We start from the raw sequence: 17556 nt of genomic DNA, 5'->3' as shown, positions 1-17556 counted from the left end.
TCATTGGTACGAGACAAATGATTCAAAATAAATTATCAACAGTCTAATATCTAGTTAAAGCAATATATAAGTAGTATCAATATTAACAAAACAGTCACTGTAAGATCATGTATCTGTGTACGCAAAACAGTTGCAACGCAAGGAAAGAAAGACAGGCTATAAATAACGAACGGTGAAAAGTTGGGTATCATGGGTGACCATCCAATGCGACAAGGTCCAGACTGTGCTCCAAAAGACAAAGTAGGGGGCATTAATGTATTAGTGCGATTCGTGGTGTTCATACGTCATCCAGTTCGATAAGATCATTTCGTGCCGCCTTCGACGGCTGTGGAAACTCCAGTGGAATCGAGAAGAGGGATCTTCTCGATACTGGCCTTGTCAGATCCCTTTCCATCAACAGAAGTGACGGTGGCAATTCCGGGAGTGATAGGTGTCATTGCACCCTCAGGGCTCGATTGCCATCGCGCGACATCCTTCTTCAACTGCTCGAGCTCCTTCTGGAAGCGCTTGCCAAACACATCAATGTAGTAGGTCGCGCCATTGTGGATACTCAGGATGAAAAGGCAGGTGATGAAGATTCCACTTGCCCATCGGTACCAAAGCCAGAGAGGGCATGGGATCATGGTCAACAACGCATAGAGGTACTGAATCATCATAAATGCTGGTGCTTGGAAATATTCAGGCAGGCTGAGGACGAGTCGACCAATCCAAGCCTTTGCATAAGATTTGCGGAGCCAGGTAAAGCTGGTTGGGCGACCAGCTGCGATCTTATCCGCCCGACGAATGGTAATGAACAGGTGGTAAGACAACTGCCAGACAATGTACGGAACGGTGGCCCATAGCATCATCGACGGAAGACCGTAGTGCTCGGGAGAGCTAGGATCGCTTGTTTTTATATCGTAGACTGCCGGGAATTTCTCCTTCAACATGTCCATGGGTGTCAAGTGGACAATGCAGTGGAGGGTTACGGGAGGCATGATATGGATAAACAGACTGATCTGGTCAATTACTGAATATTTGTACCACAAGGTTGAAACTTACCTGACGACCTTGTCCATGCTATGGAAAACCATGGAGTTCCGCCACATTGCAATCGCAACTGCGTTGTTTCCGAATACCAAGCAGAATGTGCTAATAAAGAGTCTCTTTGACTGAGGGAACACGTAGAACGAGAGCATACATAGGAGGTTGACGAAATAGCAGAGATCCGCGAGAAAATAATGGTACCCAATCGAGTGGTACCTGTAGAACCGGATCGGCATGAAGTAGGCAAGCTGCACGCTGAACCAGATGTGAAAGAACTCTGGGAAGGATCCAAGTAGATAGCCGCTGATGAAGATGTTGAGAACACCGGCTATAAACGAGATCTTCTCACGCAGTGTAACCGAAGACGCGGCATTCCATCGTCTAGACAGACGCTCGACTCCAGCGTTCATCCGACGACGGTATTTCTCTAGCTGTTCATCGGCGGTGGGCACTCTCCGTTTCCACTCGCCCACGACGCGGTCCCTGGCAACCTTTGAGGTTGACCGTATCTTTTCCTGCTGCTTCTTGACCTTCTCTCTTTGTGAGTTCAAGGAACGCTGCAGCCTCTCGAGTCGCTGAGACAGAGACAGATTGTCGAGAAGGTCAAAGACGGTAAGCTGGTCAAGCGGTGGAAATGTTTCCCAGTCATCTTGGTAGGAGAAGGAGCTTCGCGATAAGCTAGGTCTGATAGATGGCGATACGGGAGGAGAGAAGTAATCGGATTCCGAGTCTAGTATGTCTTCCATCGCTTGCAGCTCGGGCGAAGAAACGCTCTTCGCGTCCGAGTTGCCTCGTTGGTGGTAGCCGCCTTCGTCCATAAGGAGTTTCTGTTGAAAGGAGAATATCGTAGGGCCGTGACGACTGTCGTGTGGGTATGGCCGGCTGAGAAATCGCGCGAGTGTTAGCAAGCCCATGATTCTGTCTGGAGATTTTGGCATGCAAGTAAACAAGCTCGCTGCAGTTGCGGACGGGACGAGGATCAAAAGAAGGTAGCAGACAACACTGAAAGAGAGACAAAGGCAACAAAAGATGAAAGTCTTATCGCACCAACACAGAGGGGATTTAAAGGCGGGGTGTATAAAAGCCTTACCTCGCTTTGGAGCAGCACTAACTTATCAGTTCCTCAGCGGAGGCGCGGAGTAGACGAACTCTGGATGAGTTGGGGAATCGAGAAAAGATGCACCAGTGACCGTTAACGTCCAAGGCGCATGACCGTGGGCTAGTGTTTGAGAAGAGGACAATCAGAGCAAGAGAAAACGAGCACGGGGCGGCAAAGGAGGGAAGACGAGAGTTGAGGATGGGAAGGAGAGAGCAATGGGAATGACGCAGTTTTGGGTGTGCACGCGTTGTGAACTGTGGTTGGCCAAAGCTCCTGATGGGGTTGGATCTCTGGGCGCAGATCCCGTGGCCTTCGACCGCCTGGAGCGGGCCTGAGGAGTGGCAAGTGACGCCTCAGGCAGACAGGGACCAGAACACTGTACAACTTGAGCATACTTTACGGAGTATCGACTCTGATTGATAAGATAGTCAGAATGATATAACACACAGGAACTTTCATTTAGAATGACTCTGAAGCAAGTTGATTAATACGCTAATTAGTACACGAGTAGCCGCCAACAAATGCATCTGTGTCAGGAACCCGGAAGGCAGAACAGTGCCTGAAAATATATAGAATGAACGAAGCAGTAAAATCCAAAACACCGCCAACCTTCAGTATGCAGAGAAAGAGTACGGAGCTTGCATGCTCGGGGCCGCGAGTGTGCTCCATATCCCAGCCTGAGAACTTTGTCCTGCAGAATTGATCGCGAACTGATTGGCGAAGAGATCGGGTAATGAGGTGGAACCGGAAGGATGAGAGCCCTGAGGCATGCTTGGGCTTCTACCAGGCTCGGGACCTGCTAGTATGGCTGGGTCTATGTCGGATGAGTAGGCAGATGTGCTTCTCTCCATCGAGCTCTTCCGACTGATGGATGAACAAGGTGACGGAGGCATAAACTGATCGAAGTCAAAGTCCGCTCGTCGCTTGCCGTTCCTCAAAGGCTGTGAATGAGCGTAGGCGTCTTCGGTAACTATGGATATATCACGGTATGACCGTCGTTCGGCCTGCTGGTCTCTGTGGGTGGTTGAAATCGTTGAAAGCGGCTGATGGATATTGTCGCTAATTGTGAGTCCTCCTAATTGATCCTCGACGTGGACATGAGACACATGGATTGTTGTGTCGCCGCCTTTTGAGATTGGTTAGGTTAGTCGGTGACTTAATGATTGTAGCAGGAGCAGTCATACTTATTTTTCCGTCCAGGTATAGCTCCTCCATCCCGCGAACATAGAAGATCTCGTCCAGTATTTGCAAGCGAATCGCCGGTGTCATCTGTCGTCTCACATCCTGACCGGCGTCCCTCAACTTCTCGGCCGTGACCCCATGGCTTTCTCTCAGCTCGCAAAGAATATGTACCAGAAGGCGTATCCGCTCTGTCGCCATAGCCTAGAGTCAGTACATCCGAACGCCACGAAATGACACAGCACGACATCTTACCATTCTTTGGGAGATGATCAGGTTCCCTATGTCTAACACCCGCAGGCCACCATTTTGGCTTGGTCTTTTCAGGGTCATTCTCCTTGGACCCTCGCTTCCCGTTGTAAGGGAAATTCACTTGCTTGCGCGGCTCCACGAATTTGATGAACGCTTTCGAGATGACGCGGCAGTTGAGTTGTTGAAAGCAGTGGAAGGCTTTCTCGTAGTACGTCCGTAGGAGCTTGGTCTGTCCCACGCGAAGTGTTGATCGCTTCAGAGTCGGGTTGGGAGACGGTGGTTCCCATGCATGGCCGAGTGCAGAATCAACGCGCCGGGAGCCGCGCCTGTGTCGCTTGCTCTGAAGAGACTGCCACTCACAGGGAATGAGGCCAGTAGGTCTTGGTAATGTCGGGTGGTACCAGGAGGAAGCGGGAGGGTTGGACAAGACACCTGCGGGAAAAAGTGAGCTTCCGGGTTCCTTCCCACAATCTTCTCTTTTCTTCTCAACTCCCTAAACTTACCTTGTTGCCACTCTCCATTAGCTAGCCTCAAGAACCGCTGTTGCACTTCCTCGCTGAATATCGTGTTCTCGTAACCGGCTATCGATGGTGACGCCTCTGTCCGAAGCTCCCCCCGATGGTTTATATACATGACGGCAAAATGAGCATACGGCAGAGCGCTCTGTATAGGCTGACTGCACTGGAAGTCCTAGACACCATGAGGATTAGTATGGATATCGCGCTTTTAGTGGGGCCTAGATCATACAGTTGATCCTGATTGCGCAGTCATATCCTGATACGACAACAGCTGTCGCTGTTCGTCCTTGATCATTGCGGACTGCGCCATCGGGTCCATCCGATATGTGGTATCAACCATGTTCAATGACACACCACTTGAGTGCGAAAGGGCTGAGCCGGCTTTTGAATTCCAAGAGCTTCAGATATGCAGTGAAGCTTGGATGACCGAATGTGAGCAAGCCGACCGTCGCTGATTGAAGTCTGCGGAATTAACTTTCGAGAACATCATAGGCAGGTTGGGCAAGCCCAAATATATCATTTTCATGATGCCCAGACCGAGCCTAATGGCAAAATGCAGGTGTAAAAAGTACCATGTCAGTCTTCCATCTCTGTCGCTGCGCCGTTGTGGCTGGCATGACGTTCGGGCTAATGCAAGGAAAACAAATACATACAGAAAAGGCCAGCCGCTGGAGAATATTGTCCCATAGGCTGGCCCAGTCTCCATATCCTGAAACGTTGGGCGCTTGATGCCGCTATGATTCCTTTCGACAAGGATTGTCTCTTTCGATTCTGCAGTACTTTGAACTCGCCGTTTAGTACGACAAGACGGAAAATATACCCTGTCTGCCGATTGCATTCTAATTGAAAGCAGTCAAGTACTGGGACAGTGGTGATAACCTCGCGTTTCATGCCTAGGACTACTGCTCGGTATGGCTACCAGAGTTCGCAGCTTATCATTTTTAATGAATCCGCTACTGCCCCGGGCGGATAAGTCGCTTGATGCAGACCTACAGAACGACTATTGCTCAACAATGCCAGTATTGACGCCGATCAGTTCCCGGCGCCTAGGCACATAAAGGAAGCTTTTTCCCGCACAATCAGAACTGGCCTTAACTTCTCTGGCGCGACATTTCAGCCCGAGATGGAAAAAGCTGTCAGTACGATCCCAAGGACCATCCCAGACAGACCCGGGCGTGGGACTCCGGGTCACTTGATTTGTCAATACAGTGGTTTAAGCTGTCTGCGCGCCTCAACTCGCCGCTTCAGGCTTGATTCTCGACTGTCTAATCCACAGCTTGATCGAGACAGCACTTAGCCTCCTATTAGGTGGCAAGGTAAGATACCAATAAGCTCGCTCATTGACTGGAGCTGAATTCGGCACTTCGATAGTCTGCGTCTGAGGGGGCATTGTCAACCAGTGAGGATGGTTCCCTCGCTTGGATGACTGACGTACCGGCTATGGAGAAACAGGCCATCAAGTGTCCATTGCTGACCGCCGATCACTGCCAACCGCTCACGGACCCCAGATCTCGCCTGAGAGCATAATTTCAACAGTTGAAGCTTATTGTTAAGCTGGACGAGATCTATCAACTTGGACTTCGAAATCAACAACTTCACATCAGAGCCTCAGAAAACTCCTTCAAAATTGGCCCAGACCATTTCAATTCAGACCAGGAAGCGAGAACGGGTCTCGAATCCCAAGGTGCCAATTGGACTACAACCCATTGGTCGCCTCAATGGACATGATGAGGGCCTTGAGAGCCTTATCGGGCACATGCATCAAAATGACTCGGAAACGAAGACATCTTGCAACAACAGCACACGGACCTCTCCCGACAGTCTGGCAAAAGACTAATCTTGCGCCTTCGCACAACAAGAGAATAATAGCTTTCGATCTCGATCTGTTTCAGACATGGGCAGGGGCGAGGCCGAGACCGAAAAGAACCGAGACTTTTCATGTTTTGCGGGGAAACGGGGACGATAATACTTTCTTTTTCCCCTTTCTTACCCTGACTCGTCGATGATAATATGATTCTGATTGGAATTCGACTTACTCGCAGTGTCGTGTGGACGGAAGTCGCTGCCAGACAGCCGGTGCAGATGTGGCTTGGTTGGCTCCGGGGCCCGAGCTACGCCGAACGTACTTCTAAAAATGATCTATCGCACAGGCACGAAATTGAACGTCTCGCACTTTCCCGGTATGCAGGCGACCCCACAGGACAAATCAGAGCTTCCACTTGGGCCCTTTCGAGAACACTTTGCTTTGCACAAATCCTTGAACCAGCTGGATTCCGTTCGGAAACAGCCCCACAGAGCCAGAAAGCCGAAGAAAGTCGATGAATCGACTGGTGAAAGGCTCCCGGACTCGATCGTCTCATCATCGGTCCACCTTGATGACCCTGAAAGGACTCAGTCATAATCTCCATCCCCCATTTCCCACGTCCTCTTGCGGCCACTATTGTTCCTCGAACGCAACACCTACCGGGACATCGTCGCTGCATGATGTACGGAATCGCTCAAAACCAGCAGGAGTGCTCGGTATCCTAATCTCTCATGCAATATTAAGTCTATCTTTACGATGCTCATCGTTTATGTATCGTTTATGTATCAAATGGGTCTTCGGATTACCCCGTAAGCACTGCGGGAGTACCTCACCCCCAATGATTTGCGTATGTGTCCCTATCTCGCTATATCCGTCTGAGCCCACAGATCGTGAACCGATGCTACCTTCCTTCTTTCTGACTAGTAAGCTCAGGCCTGACAAGGAACGGCGTGAATCCATTGTCCTGGGGTCGTCCCGGGGATCTGGCTTGGATTTGATACATAGACTACCCAAGCGAAAGAGATGGTCCACATGAGACTTCCGTACTCCACCATCTGCATTGCTCGCCTTAAGCAGTCAAGACGGAACTTTACTCTCCACTTGGGTGGCCCAGGATATTTTTGGCGATATGTTATACATGTTCAGGATGGCAATAAACCATGGGAAATCTGATCGATCCCATCCCATCATCTTCTCCAATGCCACAAGAGACGACCGCGGTGCGTTACACAGCATTATTGATGCCGCTCTGGCTCACTAATTGTTTTTGGCTATGGAACATCTCGGCGCCATGACAGGAGTGCGGCAAAGGCCGATCGGAGGCGATGCCACCCCAGAATTGACGGATCGAATCTTCACACCACTAAAGGATCGACTACTCCAGAGCCTCTCAACACTACAAGAGCTGCCATCATGGTGGTGGTACCGTATGCCGCTTGCAACGAGCACACGCAGCCTTGACGCGTTCCTGTCTGCTATGCTTGGAAGGAGCCAGAACCTGGTCGCTTTGCCTTTCTGTCGTGGATATATGTTGCCACAGTGGCATTGTTCAAGCAAGGGGCCCTGCTTTCCTGCTAAATTAACTATCGAGAGTTCGGTTTGATGCAGATCAACTGACGGTGCTCTAGGCGTAAGAGCTGACACTTGGGTCCAGATGCTGCTGCCAAAAGCAACGAGACTGCGGCACAGTCTGCATGCATCAATAGAGTTTCTCGCTAAATACGCCTCGGTCAATCTCACTGGGTTTTGTCCATGAATTACGGGAATATCTGGTGGCACGCGTTGCAACTCGAACGCGGATATTCCGACCCTGTTTACTATCTTCTTTGCCGTCTGCAAAACGTCACTCTCTGCATCACCAACGCGCCCATCAGCCTCCAACCCTGTTTGTCTTTCCGCTGCCTTTGCGTAAAGCAGGATGCAGGTCGCTCTGTACGGCCTTCAGCAGCTGTTGCCACCTATGTCACGGCTCGGCCCCTGCCTCGCATGTCAGGACTCTGCACCTTGGTTTGAGATGGTCATGACGTTAAAGAGCCATGCTCGTATGACCCCGTTATTGATAATTTAAATCACCTCCTGACATCACTTGGAGGGGCGGCATCTACAAACAGGCAGAAACCCATGAGACATCCATAACGGTACCTGGGTCGCCAGGATATGACCTGAATGTGAGGATATGATGTGAGCACGACGTAGGGTAGCATTGGCCGGCAAGGAGAACCTTCTCGGTAGGTAAGTTCGTAGTGAAGGGTACCTTGCCGTAGGGTAAGCACCACTGGAACAGGGAAATGCTGTCTCCTTCGCCAGACATTTGTTCGTTAGCTTCAGGTTTCAGCTTGAAGCCCACGACGGAGTGCCCGGTATTGTCCTAAAGCAATTACCGTAAGCGAAATGACGAAATGATCATCAATCCTTCAAGTATTTGGGAAGACCTAAGGTAGCAACATCGGCACTTGAAACCTCGTTGATACCTTCGCCCTCGAAATACCTAAATACTAGTGAAAGCGACAAAGGCATTAAGTGTCTTGCGAATTTGGTCTGTAGGACAGAGTGCGATAAGACGGGATGACTCTACAACTGTGAATGACGGGACGGAAACATTATTTGCTTACCTGAAGCTTTGCTGAGTAGTATGCACCATTGCTAAATGCGTGTACAATAAATATTATCTCAGGAGCTCGTGCACTCGGCTACATCACGTCCGTCGCGACAACCTACTGGGGGATGTCAGTGACTTCGGGTGGAAGGCGTCTAAATAGAATGTTAGATCTACCTTAGTCATAGCATCTCTTCTGGGCTTTTAAAACAAGATGCCATTTGTTTGTGGCATAATGTTAAACTAAAAAAGCGAACACTTGATTAGGAACAGCATGTTATGTATTCTCTGACACATAAGTAGGTATACCCGTCCCTACCTATCCATCTTACACATGGTCATTAGTCAACCAGGAAGAATCGGTTGAACCGTGGAATATGTCCTACCTCTTGACCGGCAGCTAGGTAAATTTCTACTGGAACTTGAACTCGATTTCCATGAACATATAGTGTGTTCAATGTCATGACCACGGTCCAACCTTCCGATACGCCACTGTATTTAAACATTTTGCCTCTCAAGGCCAGAACTACCTACCCTAGAAATCTGCCTCGTACTAACACGCATAGCCTCAAGCAAATCCTCGTCTCCCTCCGCCCACCTCCCCAACACAGTCGTCCCACCAACTCCATACCCAACACCAAACCCAGCGTGCGCAACCGGAACTTCCTGCTCTGCACCCGGGACACCCGAAGACCGCTTCGAAGCTGGGTTTAAAGCAGACATTGGGCTCGGCGGGCCGTGGTCGCTTGAGGATGTTTTCCATGATTCTGTACGGTATCGGTGGCCGAATAAGCGTCGGAGGGGTCGTAGTGTTGGGAGACAAGCGCAGACTATGCCTGTTCCTTGCTCGACGGAAGACCACATTGATGATGGGATCTGTGTGTATGTGGGGTCTGTTCGGTCGTTTGTGTCGAAGGATATGATGCGGAGGAGGGAGACGACGCAGACGCTGCAATTATGATATAGTCAGTATCCAACCCACACAACAATGCTGGGGTTGATAACAAGAGACATGACATACAAACCCCCCACCGTAAAAATCCCCGTAAGCAACAACTTCTGCCGCAACGTCGTAGACATATGCCAAACCATGGGAATCGGAAGAAAAAGCATCAGCACATCAAGAAGCATATTCGCGATGCCGTTCCAGCGGAAGAACGCAACCTCGTTGAAGCACGATTCCGGCGCATTATTATTTTCTTCTGGGTCTGTGCCTGCGAAACGGTCCCAGAGATAGGAGACGGGCATACAGCCTAGAATTGACGCGATGACGCAGGCGACGAAGTAGGCTGTTATTAGGAACCAGGAGATGAAGAGGGCGTAGCGGAAGCGTTGGATGACGCTGAAGATGCGTTGGTAGAGGAGGAGGAGGGAGGCTTTTGTGAGGACGGCGTTTGTGAAGTAGACTAGTTGGATGGCCATGAAGCTCTGATGAGATACGAGTTGTTAGTATTATAGGAAAGAGAGTTTGGTTTGTCATGTGTGAGATACCTGTTGGTAGTCTATGATATCTTGAAGAGGAATGTTCTGTGCGTGGTCACCAAAGTGGAAGTTCAGAACCTGAACCCAGCGCGTGATTGCCATTGCCCAGTTGACAAGCTATCATTGGAAATGGTCGTTAGCCTCTTATACTAACCGTCTGCTGGAGATATTCACAAAGGGAAGGAGAAAAAGAAGCATACCAGCGAAGCTACAATAACCCAATCATCCCACCAAAATCCAGCCTTTGCAATGTATCGCGAGATGAATCGCAGAACCACTGCGATAGTCGCAGCGAGAACTGTGACAATTGTCCCAACCCAAATCTGGTATGCGATGTCCTCCGCGCCATCCCGATGTCCTGTCGCATGCGGCATACTGAATGATTTTTGCGCTCACATCGCGAGGCCGATATTTGACTCAACCATACCAAGCATGGCGCTAGAAAAAGACGGGATGTATAGATTAGAAGCAGAACTGAACTCCGATCATGCCGTCTGGGCGGAGAACGTGGGGTGATGAGTGAAGTTTTGTCATGCTGCCAGGGTCTTCCATGGTTGAGGCTCGGTGATAGTTCCGACCGAGAAGAAGGTGACATTGACGAGCTCAAGTGGAGACTCAGGAATCAAGGTAATTGGGGCCGAAATAAGAGGATTCTAGGTTGCTGCGTTGAAATGGATCCAAGGGTTCTCTTGCGGCCGAGCTCCGGTCGCAATTTGGAGAGCAGAACTATGGTTCGGTTGAGTCGGTTAAGAAGGTATATGTCTGCTTTCGGCGTCAAGGTCGGGGAAAGCCGAACATAATACCTATATACGATAAACTCTGGATAGAGCAACATTATGATTCGTTATTCGAAAGTTTGGTTGTTGAAGAGGTAGAAGTTAGGGCTTCGCCTACGCGGCTAGCCCTAAATGGAATTGTCTGATCACTCCAAGGTAGGTCGACCACAGGACTGGTGCGACAGGAACATGTCGGACAACGGCCGAAGTAGCGAATTGTCGATGACATATAACTTGTAGGGCATGATAAGGATTGTTCAGTTTCATAGTATTGTATTTGACTTTTGAGATGTCGTGGCAAGTTAAATCTTGAAAGCGAGGCCATCCCCGTAGGTGCGACTGCAGCGGTAACCAGGGGCGACACCCGACTTATATGGCTGAAGTAATGATAGCTCCTTCCATGGGTACTGGACCGATCGCCCTTTCCCTGGCAGACGGCGTTCGAATGCAAGCGAAGGAAGTAGCAACCGCTGCAGAGGATAGACAGGGAAGGAGCGACTTCCATTACAGAAGGAACGACCGGCCACCCAGCTTTGGACCTAGAACGGAAAGGGCTAACAATTAGGTTAGGTGCAGCTGTTTATGGATAGGTGTTGGGCCAAGAAGACAACAGAAACAGATCATAAGATGCAGCGGTCCCCCCGGTTCCAATATTATTCTCAAGGCTACCCTATATTGACGTCTTTGATTTGTATACCACTTGCTCCAAAATATCAACCAACTTCTCCGGCATGCTCAAAAATGGCGAGTGTGAGCTCTTCAAGCGATACATCAGCTCAGTACCCATCTTCGCTGCCATAGCTTCTTGAAACTGGAGCGGTAATGCCCGATCATCCTCGCAGAGGACATAAGCGGTCGGAATCCGGTGCCACGACTCGTAAGTTTGGACGCCTGAAAAGACTGCTTTCGAGATGTGCTGCAGCTCAGCCTGCCATTTTTTCTGGTCTTCAGGAGTCAAGTCGTGCATTGCGACGTTGGGGTCGCCGTCACAGCGTACATAGTCGCCCTGGTCACGAATTAGCCCAATATAATCTCCTGTATATCGAAACAATAACGCACATCAACCTTCATCCAATCTTGATACTGGCCACCCAGCGTATCAAAGAGTGACATTCCCTTGTCAAGAACAAAAGCAGCGACATAGACAACCCTTATAACGCCGCCTTTTTGCCCTGCTGTCTCGCGCTCCTTCTTTGCTAGACCTTCCACAGCCGCTGAGGCAACAACGCCACCGTAGGAATGGGCGACGACAGTAACGTCCTTTCCTTCTGTCTCGACCAGTTTTGTTAAAGAAGAGCGTAGAGACGCGACGTCATCTGCAAGTGTTTTGTTCGGGGGCTCGGCACCGATAGAGGGGTGTGCGGGTGCTTCGGACGAGATGCCTTTCTCTGCGAGCAAATTCCGGACGGTATGAAAGGTGGAAGGTAGAATCCATGCTCCAATTGAGAAGAGAACGGTGGGGTTCGACGCCATATTGCTTGCTCGCACCTATCAGATTTCTTGTGGTTATAGAATGGCGTTCGGGATACGCTTAGAACTACAAGGAACGACTGTCTCTGACACTTTATACAACGGTTCGCCCCTAGCCACGCGGGATCTGCGGCGGGGTTTGAAGTGGATGTCGTGAGTTTCCGCTTGGCTTCGTAGGTCCTGGTACATGGCTTACAATAAGGACTTTGATGCAGACAAAAGTCTCGTGTGAAGAGGCCCGGTTAATGGTTTATTGGTGACATGCGCGTTAAATCCGGACGCTGAAACTCATTTGACAAGGGAAAAAGGTCGTGAAGCGTAAGAGAGAAGATTCAACCCACATCCATACCTGCCGAATCTACAAGCCGACTGGTGGGTCTATCATACGTTGAATGGGGCCAGCCGACACCGGAACCAAGCGGCTGTACTAGGAAAAACTCTTGAAAGCTTGGGTAATGAGTTCTAGATTTGACAAAAATAAGGGAGAAAGAGTACAAGACGGTCATGCTCCGACAGGGCGATACATCAGCAGTGATTTCTCCTAAAGCCACAGAGAACGCTATTTAACCTATATTCTCGTCATCAGCCTCCACTGTCCCCTTTGACGGATTCTCAAATTCCAGTCCTGGCGTCATACTGCTCGAGCTAGAAGTCGAAGGAGGCGATTGCTGACTCAAGCGTGAAATGGGACTCTTGATTTTTTCTATCCTGCATCTGTTCTGGAGTCGCATGGGCCACGAATGTCGGGTTACAGCACGTGCACTTACACCCTTCGTCCCCAGTGCCTGTAGTGTACTTGGGCTCGCTTTCGGCTCAGGTCCTTCAGCAGAAGAAATGTCACCCTGAGACGCACCGATCCCTGTTTCCTCTATCTTCGCAATTAACGCGCCACAAAGGTCTCTCAAAAACTCCGCCGACAAGTCAGCCTGATGTATTGAGTATTGCTCTGTTACAAGCAGCAAAAGATAGATCATGACCTTTTCCAGCTTCAAAGTGTCTCTAGTGTTTGTCATCCCCACGAGCCTGCAAGGAACCGAGCTTGAACCTTCTATACCAAATCAAATTCTACACAATACCTAAAATCAGCCAAGATTTCCAAACGACAGAGGCAAACAAGATCACCTAAATTAGGCGAAATGATTGACTTACCAGTATCGTCAACGGGAAAAAGAGAACAAGGAAGCGAATAGAGCGCGCCATCGCACCCTCCCATATCTCAGGGCCAACCCGTGCCTTCATCACCTTTGCAACAACAGTCCTAGCGTACGCATCTGGCGGCATGCCATTTTCGTTGCCTTGGTACTTGATTTCCTCAATGGCTTGCTTGAGGGGGAGATAGAGGGATGTCTTTGGGGCGTGGAAGCCGTGGTGGAGAAGGTTACTTTGCACAAAGCCGGTTACTATCTCGATTACCTCGATGTTGAAGGGTTTGACTTCCTGCAAAAGCAAATAGGTTAGATTGGATGGGCAGAGAGCGGGCTTTGAGGAATGTAATTGTAACTGTAATTGAAGGTAAGACGTACCAACCGAAGCGTCTTAGAGTACTGACTCAACGCAGCCTTAGAAGCATTATAAGCCGCCTGCCACACCATAGGCACGTCCCTCGTCACGCTTCCAATCTGCACGATGCGTCCGCTTGGCGACTGACGAAGAAGCGACATGAATACCTGACACATCTGCATGACTGCAAAGACATTAATCCGAAAAAGCGTTTCAACCTCGTTCATTTCAGCGTCCAGCGCAGTCGAAGCATAATGCGTGCCCGCGTTGTTGACGAGAAAGTCTAGTCTGCCGCCCGTGCGCTCGGAAACTGCATCTTTTAACTTCTCGATACACTCCTTGTCGCCATTGGGGTTGCCGAGCTCGAGTGCGAAAGCTTCGATGTTGCTGTATTTGTTTGTTAGGTCGGCGAGGGATTCAGTGCGTCGCGCTGTGGCGAGGACGGTGACGCCGCGGGCGGCGAAGGCGATTGCGAGCTCTTTGCCGATTCCGCAGCTGCAGCCGGTTATAAGTGCGAAAGAAGTCGGTTCTGCCATGGTAGAGCTGGTTTATGACCGTGCCTGAAGGTTTAGGGTGACGAGGCTGCAGGTGTCGAGAGGGAAAGGGGAAATATTTAAATTTCGCAGAGGAGAACAAGGGAGTCTGGAATGGGGTAGTTCATCTATTCACTGTCTTCGTTTTTCTTCATAAGCTGAATAAGCCTCATTACATTGCTTTTAGAATGAACAGCAAGTCTTCACTATGTCTGTTCTCAACTGTGCTATGTTTAGGTCAGGGGATTATGAATCCCCTTCAGAACCCTGGAAGTCCCCTACCACGTAGCAGTTACACCAGGTGATTACTATTGGCTGCTGCAGGTTACACAGGATATAAATTTGCACTGATTGGTCTTTGAGTGACCACTTGGCGGCGGCTGAGCACGGTCGACATTGGGATCGGAGCTTTCTGGTCAAACATTGCTGTCAATACTCCATATGAAGCGGCTCCTTGGTGGATAAATGTAATGTTCCCTGGTGGGGCCTGGAATCAAGCATCTGATAGTCCAACGGCCCTTGTCACTTTCTTGCCAATGAATGAATTATACGAGGAAACAGTAGGGGGGGGGGGGGGGGTTTCCATTTTAGCCAGTCCTGTTTGCTTTGCAGTGGTCTTCAACCTTGCACCTCTTTGCTTATCCTGCCTCGACCCGGTTTGTGTGCTTAATTCCCGGCCAAATGGAATCAAAATTCGGCCCCGAGTTGCCCAGCGCCTTGCTGCACGATGCTTTTTATCCCCTCAACCTACGGCTTTGGACTGTCGTAGCGGCCAGTCTTGTCTCCTTTGACTCTTTGACAATTAGTGATACTTTCGCTTATTCTTTTGGTCACGGCGTCTATACGAGGCTGGGTCTCAGATGACTGCATGAAGCATGTTACCAGTTGTGTATAGGACCAATTGGCTGACATCATGTCAGCTTCCCTCTTGCTATATATCGTCTCTCTAAGGTCCAGTTCCTTGGACTCTCATTCTGGATACAACGCTCCCTCTTTGTGTCAATACAAAATGGCATCACTTTCACTTGAACTGCGTGAAGCCCTTCTTGAAGGGCCAGCTGGTCCTCCTGCTCCAGGCACGGACCCTAACTTTGACAATCCTCCAAACCTGCAAACCGTCGGGCGAGCGATGATCTTGGTCGGCTGGAGTCTGGCATTTATCTGTTTTGCTATTCGCATCTATACCAAGGCTTTTATTATCCGACAGTTCAGGATATCTGACTGTGAGACGCTCCTTGACTGAGAGAAAGATCGACTAAGCTGCTAACATACAGTACTAGACGCGATCATTCTGGCCTGGGTACAATCTCTTGATTCTTTTGTCCAATACCATTCCCGATCTGACACTGCACGTCCAGGCATTATCCATTGGATACTTTCCGGTAGCCTGGAGAATTGGGGACATCGCCCCAGGTATAGACCAATGGAACTTGCAACTGCGGGACTTTATCTCCTTGTTATATGTATGCTTCATCATCCTAGCACTACCTCACCAAGGTACCATACTAACCGCTACCCGTGTAATCCACAGTGGTTCCACATCGGCCTTATACTCTACTCAATCTGCATCTTCTTCGTCAAACTCTCCATCCTCCGCCAACTCCTTGAAGTCTTCAGCTTAACGCGCGATTACTTCTTCTGGACCTGCCACGTGTTTATCTGGCTGAATCTCATCTACTATACCATCCTCACCTTCACAGTGATTTTCTCCTGCCGCCCGATCTCAAAGGCCTGGGATGTACTCATAGCAGATGGTACATGTCTGAACACGGAGCTCCAGATCGTCGTCGCGGGCACAATCAACACGCTCTCTGACCTGATCATCCTTGTCCTCCCTCACTTGAAGATCTGGAAACTGCAGATGCCGCCGCGGCGGAAGAGGGCTGTTTCTGTTGTGTTTTTGTTTGGAGTAATGTGTGCTACCCTTTTCACCTATTTCTACTTCCGATAGGTACCATACTCATTATTTATCTCTACCACAGAGCAACCACCGGCGCAGCCCTCAAAATCCACTACGGCCTCGCACTCTACAATACGGCAAATAACCAGTCCTACCAGCTGTACCTCCTGGGCCTGTGCACAATTCCCGAGATCTCAGGCGGTATTATCGCTGCCTGTCTGCCCTCCGTGCCGAGATTCTTCCAGCACATGCTGCAAACGCCTCTTGTTTCGAGCTGGAGGTATTCGCTTGGCAGGATTATCTCGGCGTCGGCGTCTTCGAGTTCCGAGTCCCTGGAACAACAGGTAGTGGTGCTAGGGAATGATAAAGAACAAAGAAATAAGCCGAAGCATTTCCTTGACGGCACTGCGGCAGCGCGGAGTAGTCGATATTAGCTAGCACTCGAACCCTTGAAGCTCAATATTGTCAAGTGGACAATTGGAGATATTTGATACTGCATGTCACTTGTATTAGCAACTAGCTTCTGCATAACTTTACGTGGCTTGCCATATTATATAATCTATCAGTCTCACCCTTGACCCATATCCACCTAGCTCGCCCTCTTCCTAGCCACATCTCCCAGTTACCCCACGCGTGATTCATCCTACGCCGACTTCTCTCTCAAACCGCAGCTGAGGAAGAAACTAACCATTGATAGTTCGTCATGCACCGGCAGTGACAATGATGACAGCGCAGCACCCCTGGGCTCCTCCGTTCTCGGCCCCTTCCACTCTCCTGTACATATCTCTGAGCTTTGGCTTTGCCGGCATCGCATTCTTCAAGTACTACTCGTTCTACCGAGCCTCGATACCTGATATGGAGTAATTGTAAACACATCAGACTAAAACCTCCACGCGAGGATGAGACGGCTCTTTGCGGCGCCGTGCTCAGAAAGGCAGTTGCATAGGCACGAAAAGGGGATCTGAAAAGGCCATTCTTGAGCGCGTGAAATTGCCGACGAGAAGTTGTGTGGGCAATACGGAGTAGGGCTGTGAAAATTTTCCAGTGGTGGTTCCCCATGACAACGGGTATAATCGGCGAGTTGCGCTTTGGGTATGTCTTTCACATATACGTTTTCTCGGGACTTGCAGGCCGTTGTGTTGTTGGAATTATCAAAGTTGTAGATATCTCTATTGGTAATCCCGTACTATAGTTAGATTTCTTGCAGAGTTGGAACCACTCTTGTATAACCTTTCAATCCTTACATTTAGCTCACTTGGAGTTACCCAATCTCTCCCTGGGAATGTACCGTGCGTATTATATCAAACTTGATTGACTCATACTTAATACATACGACCACAGGGTGTGGAAAACAGGGCTTCCCGTCCGCTCAGCCGTACTTAAGCCACACGCCGGCTGGTTAGTAGTATGGTGGGTGACCA

General features: G+C 49.7%; 7 protein-coding genes across 7 annotated transcripts; 1 reads left to right on the top strand and 6 right to left on the bottom strand.

Annotated features, from left to right (window-relative positions):
• Positions 1 to 21: 21 nt before the first annotated feature.
• On the bottom strand, positions 22 to 2345 carry BDV14DRAFT_164589 (glycerophosphocholine acyltransferase). The gene is made up of 3 exons (XM_073767206.1): positions 2117 to 2345; positions 1042 to 1908; positions 22 to 993 (listed from the first exon to the last, which is right to left on the bottom strand). Exons 2-3 carry the CDS (start codon positions 1842 to 1844, stop codon positions 303 to 305), a joined length of 1494 nt encoding a protein of 497 aa, XP_073632431.1. The 5' UTR covers positions 1845 to 1908; positions 2117 to 2345; the 3' UTR covers positions 22 to 302.
• Positions 2346 to 2572: 227 nt separating this feature from the next.
• BDV14DRAFT_164586 (DUF2841 domain-containing protein) lies at positions 2573 to 4638 on the bottom strand. The gene is made up of 5 exons (XM_073767205.1): positions 4304 to 4638; positions 4060 to 4246; positions 3560 to 3988; positions 3310 to 3495; positions 2573 to 3251 (listed from the first exon to the last, which is right to left on the bottom strand). The coding sequence occupies exons 1-5, from the start codon at positions 4412 to 4414 to the stop codon at positions 2737 to 2739; spliced, it is 1428 nt and encodes a 475-aa protein (XP_073632430.1). The 5' UTR covers positions 4415 to 4638; the 3' UTR covers positions 2573 to 2736.
• BDV14DRAFT_83993 (uncharacterized protein) lies at positions 4333 to 5055 on the bottom strand. The gene has a single exon (XM_073777650.1). The coding sequence runs from the start codon at positions 4910 to 4912 to the stop codon at positions 4475 to 4477; it is 438 nt and encodes a 145-aa protein (XP_073632429.1). The 5' UTR covers positions 4913 to 5055; the 3' UTR covers positions 4333 to 4474.
• Positions 5056 to 8972: 3917 nt separating this feature from the next.
• BDV14DRAFT_195736 (uncharacterized protein) lies at positions 8973 to 10330 on the bottom strand (the record flags this gene model as incomplete). The annotated part of the gene is made up of 4 exons (XM_073772279.1): positions 8973 to 9423; positions 9496 to 9902; positions 9966 to 10073; positions 10157 to 10330. The coding sequence occupies 4 exons, from the start codon at positions 10328 to 10330 to the stop codon at positions 8973 to 8975; spliced, it is 1140 nt and encodes a 379-aa protein (XP_073632428.1).
• A 1072-nt stretch (positions 10331 to 11402) lies between these two features.
• On the bottom strand, positions 11403 to 12205 carry BDV14DRAFT_195735 (alpha/beta hydrolase; the record flags this gene model as incomplete). The annotated part of the gene is made up of 2 exons (XM_073772278.1): positions 11403 to 11738; positions 11792 to 12205. 2 exons carry the CDS (start codon positions 12203 to 12205, stop codon positions 11403 to 11405), a joined length of 750 nt encoding a protein of 249 aa, XP_073632427.1.
• A 996-nt stretch (positions 12206 to 13201) lies between these two features.
• BDV14DRAFT_209807 (SDR family oxidoreductase) lies at positions 13202 to 14238 on the bottom strand (the record flags this gene model as incomplete). Its single annotated transcript, XM_073775742.1, has 3 exons — positions 13202 to 13267; positions 13352 to 13639; positions 13726 to 14238. The coding sequence occupies 3 exons, from the start codon at positions 14236 to 14238 to the stop codon at positions 13202 to 13204; spliced, it is 867 nt and encodes a 288-aa protein (XP_073632426.1).
• Positions 14239 to 15244: 1006 nt separating this feature from the next.
• BDV14DRAFT_195733 (uncharacterized protein) lies at positions 15245 to 16569 on the top strand (the record flags this gene model as incomplete). The annotated part of the gene is made up of 5 exons (XM_073772277.1): positions 15245 to 15458; positions 15516 to 15535; positions 15594 to 15698; positions 15767 to 16149; positions 16218 to 16569. 5 exons carry the CDS (start codon positions 15245 to 15247, stop codon positions 16567 to 16569), a joined length of 1074 nt encoding a protein of 357 aa, XP_073632425.1.
• Positions 16570 to 17556: the final 987 nt, after the last annotated feature.

This window comes from Aspergillus stella-maris (assembly GCF_047715825.1).
Source record: "Aspergillus stella-maris strain CBS 113639 unplaced genomic scaffold BDV14scaffold_4, whole genome shotgun sequence".
NCBI lineage: Eukaryota > Fungi > Ascomycota > Eurotiomycetes > Eurotiales > Aspergillaceae > Aspergillus > Aspergillus stella-maris.
This window is presented reverse-complemented; position numbering and strand designations above follow the sequence as displayed.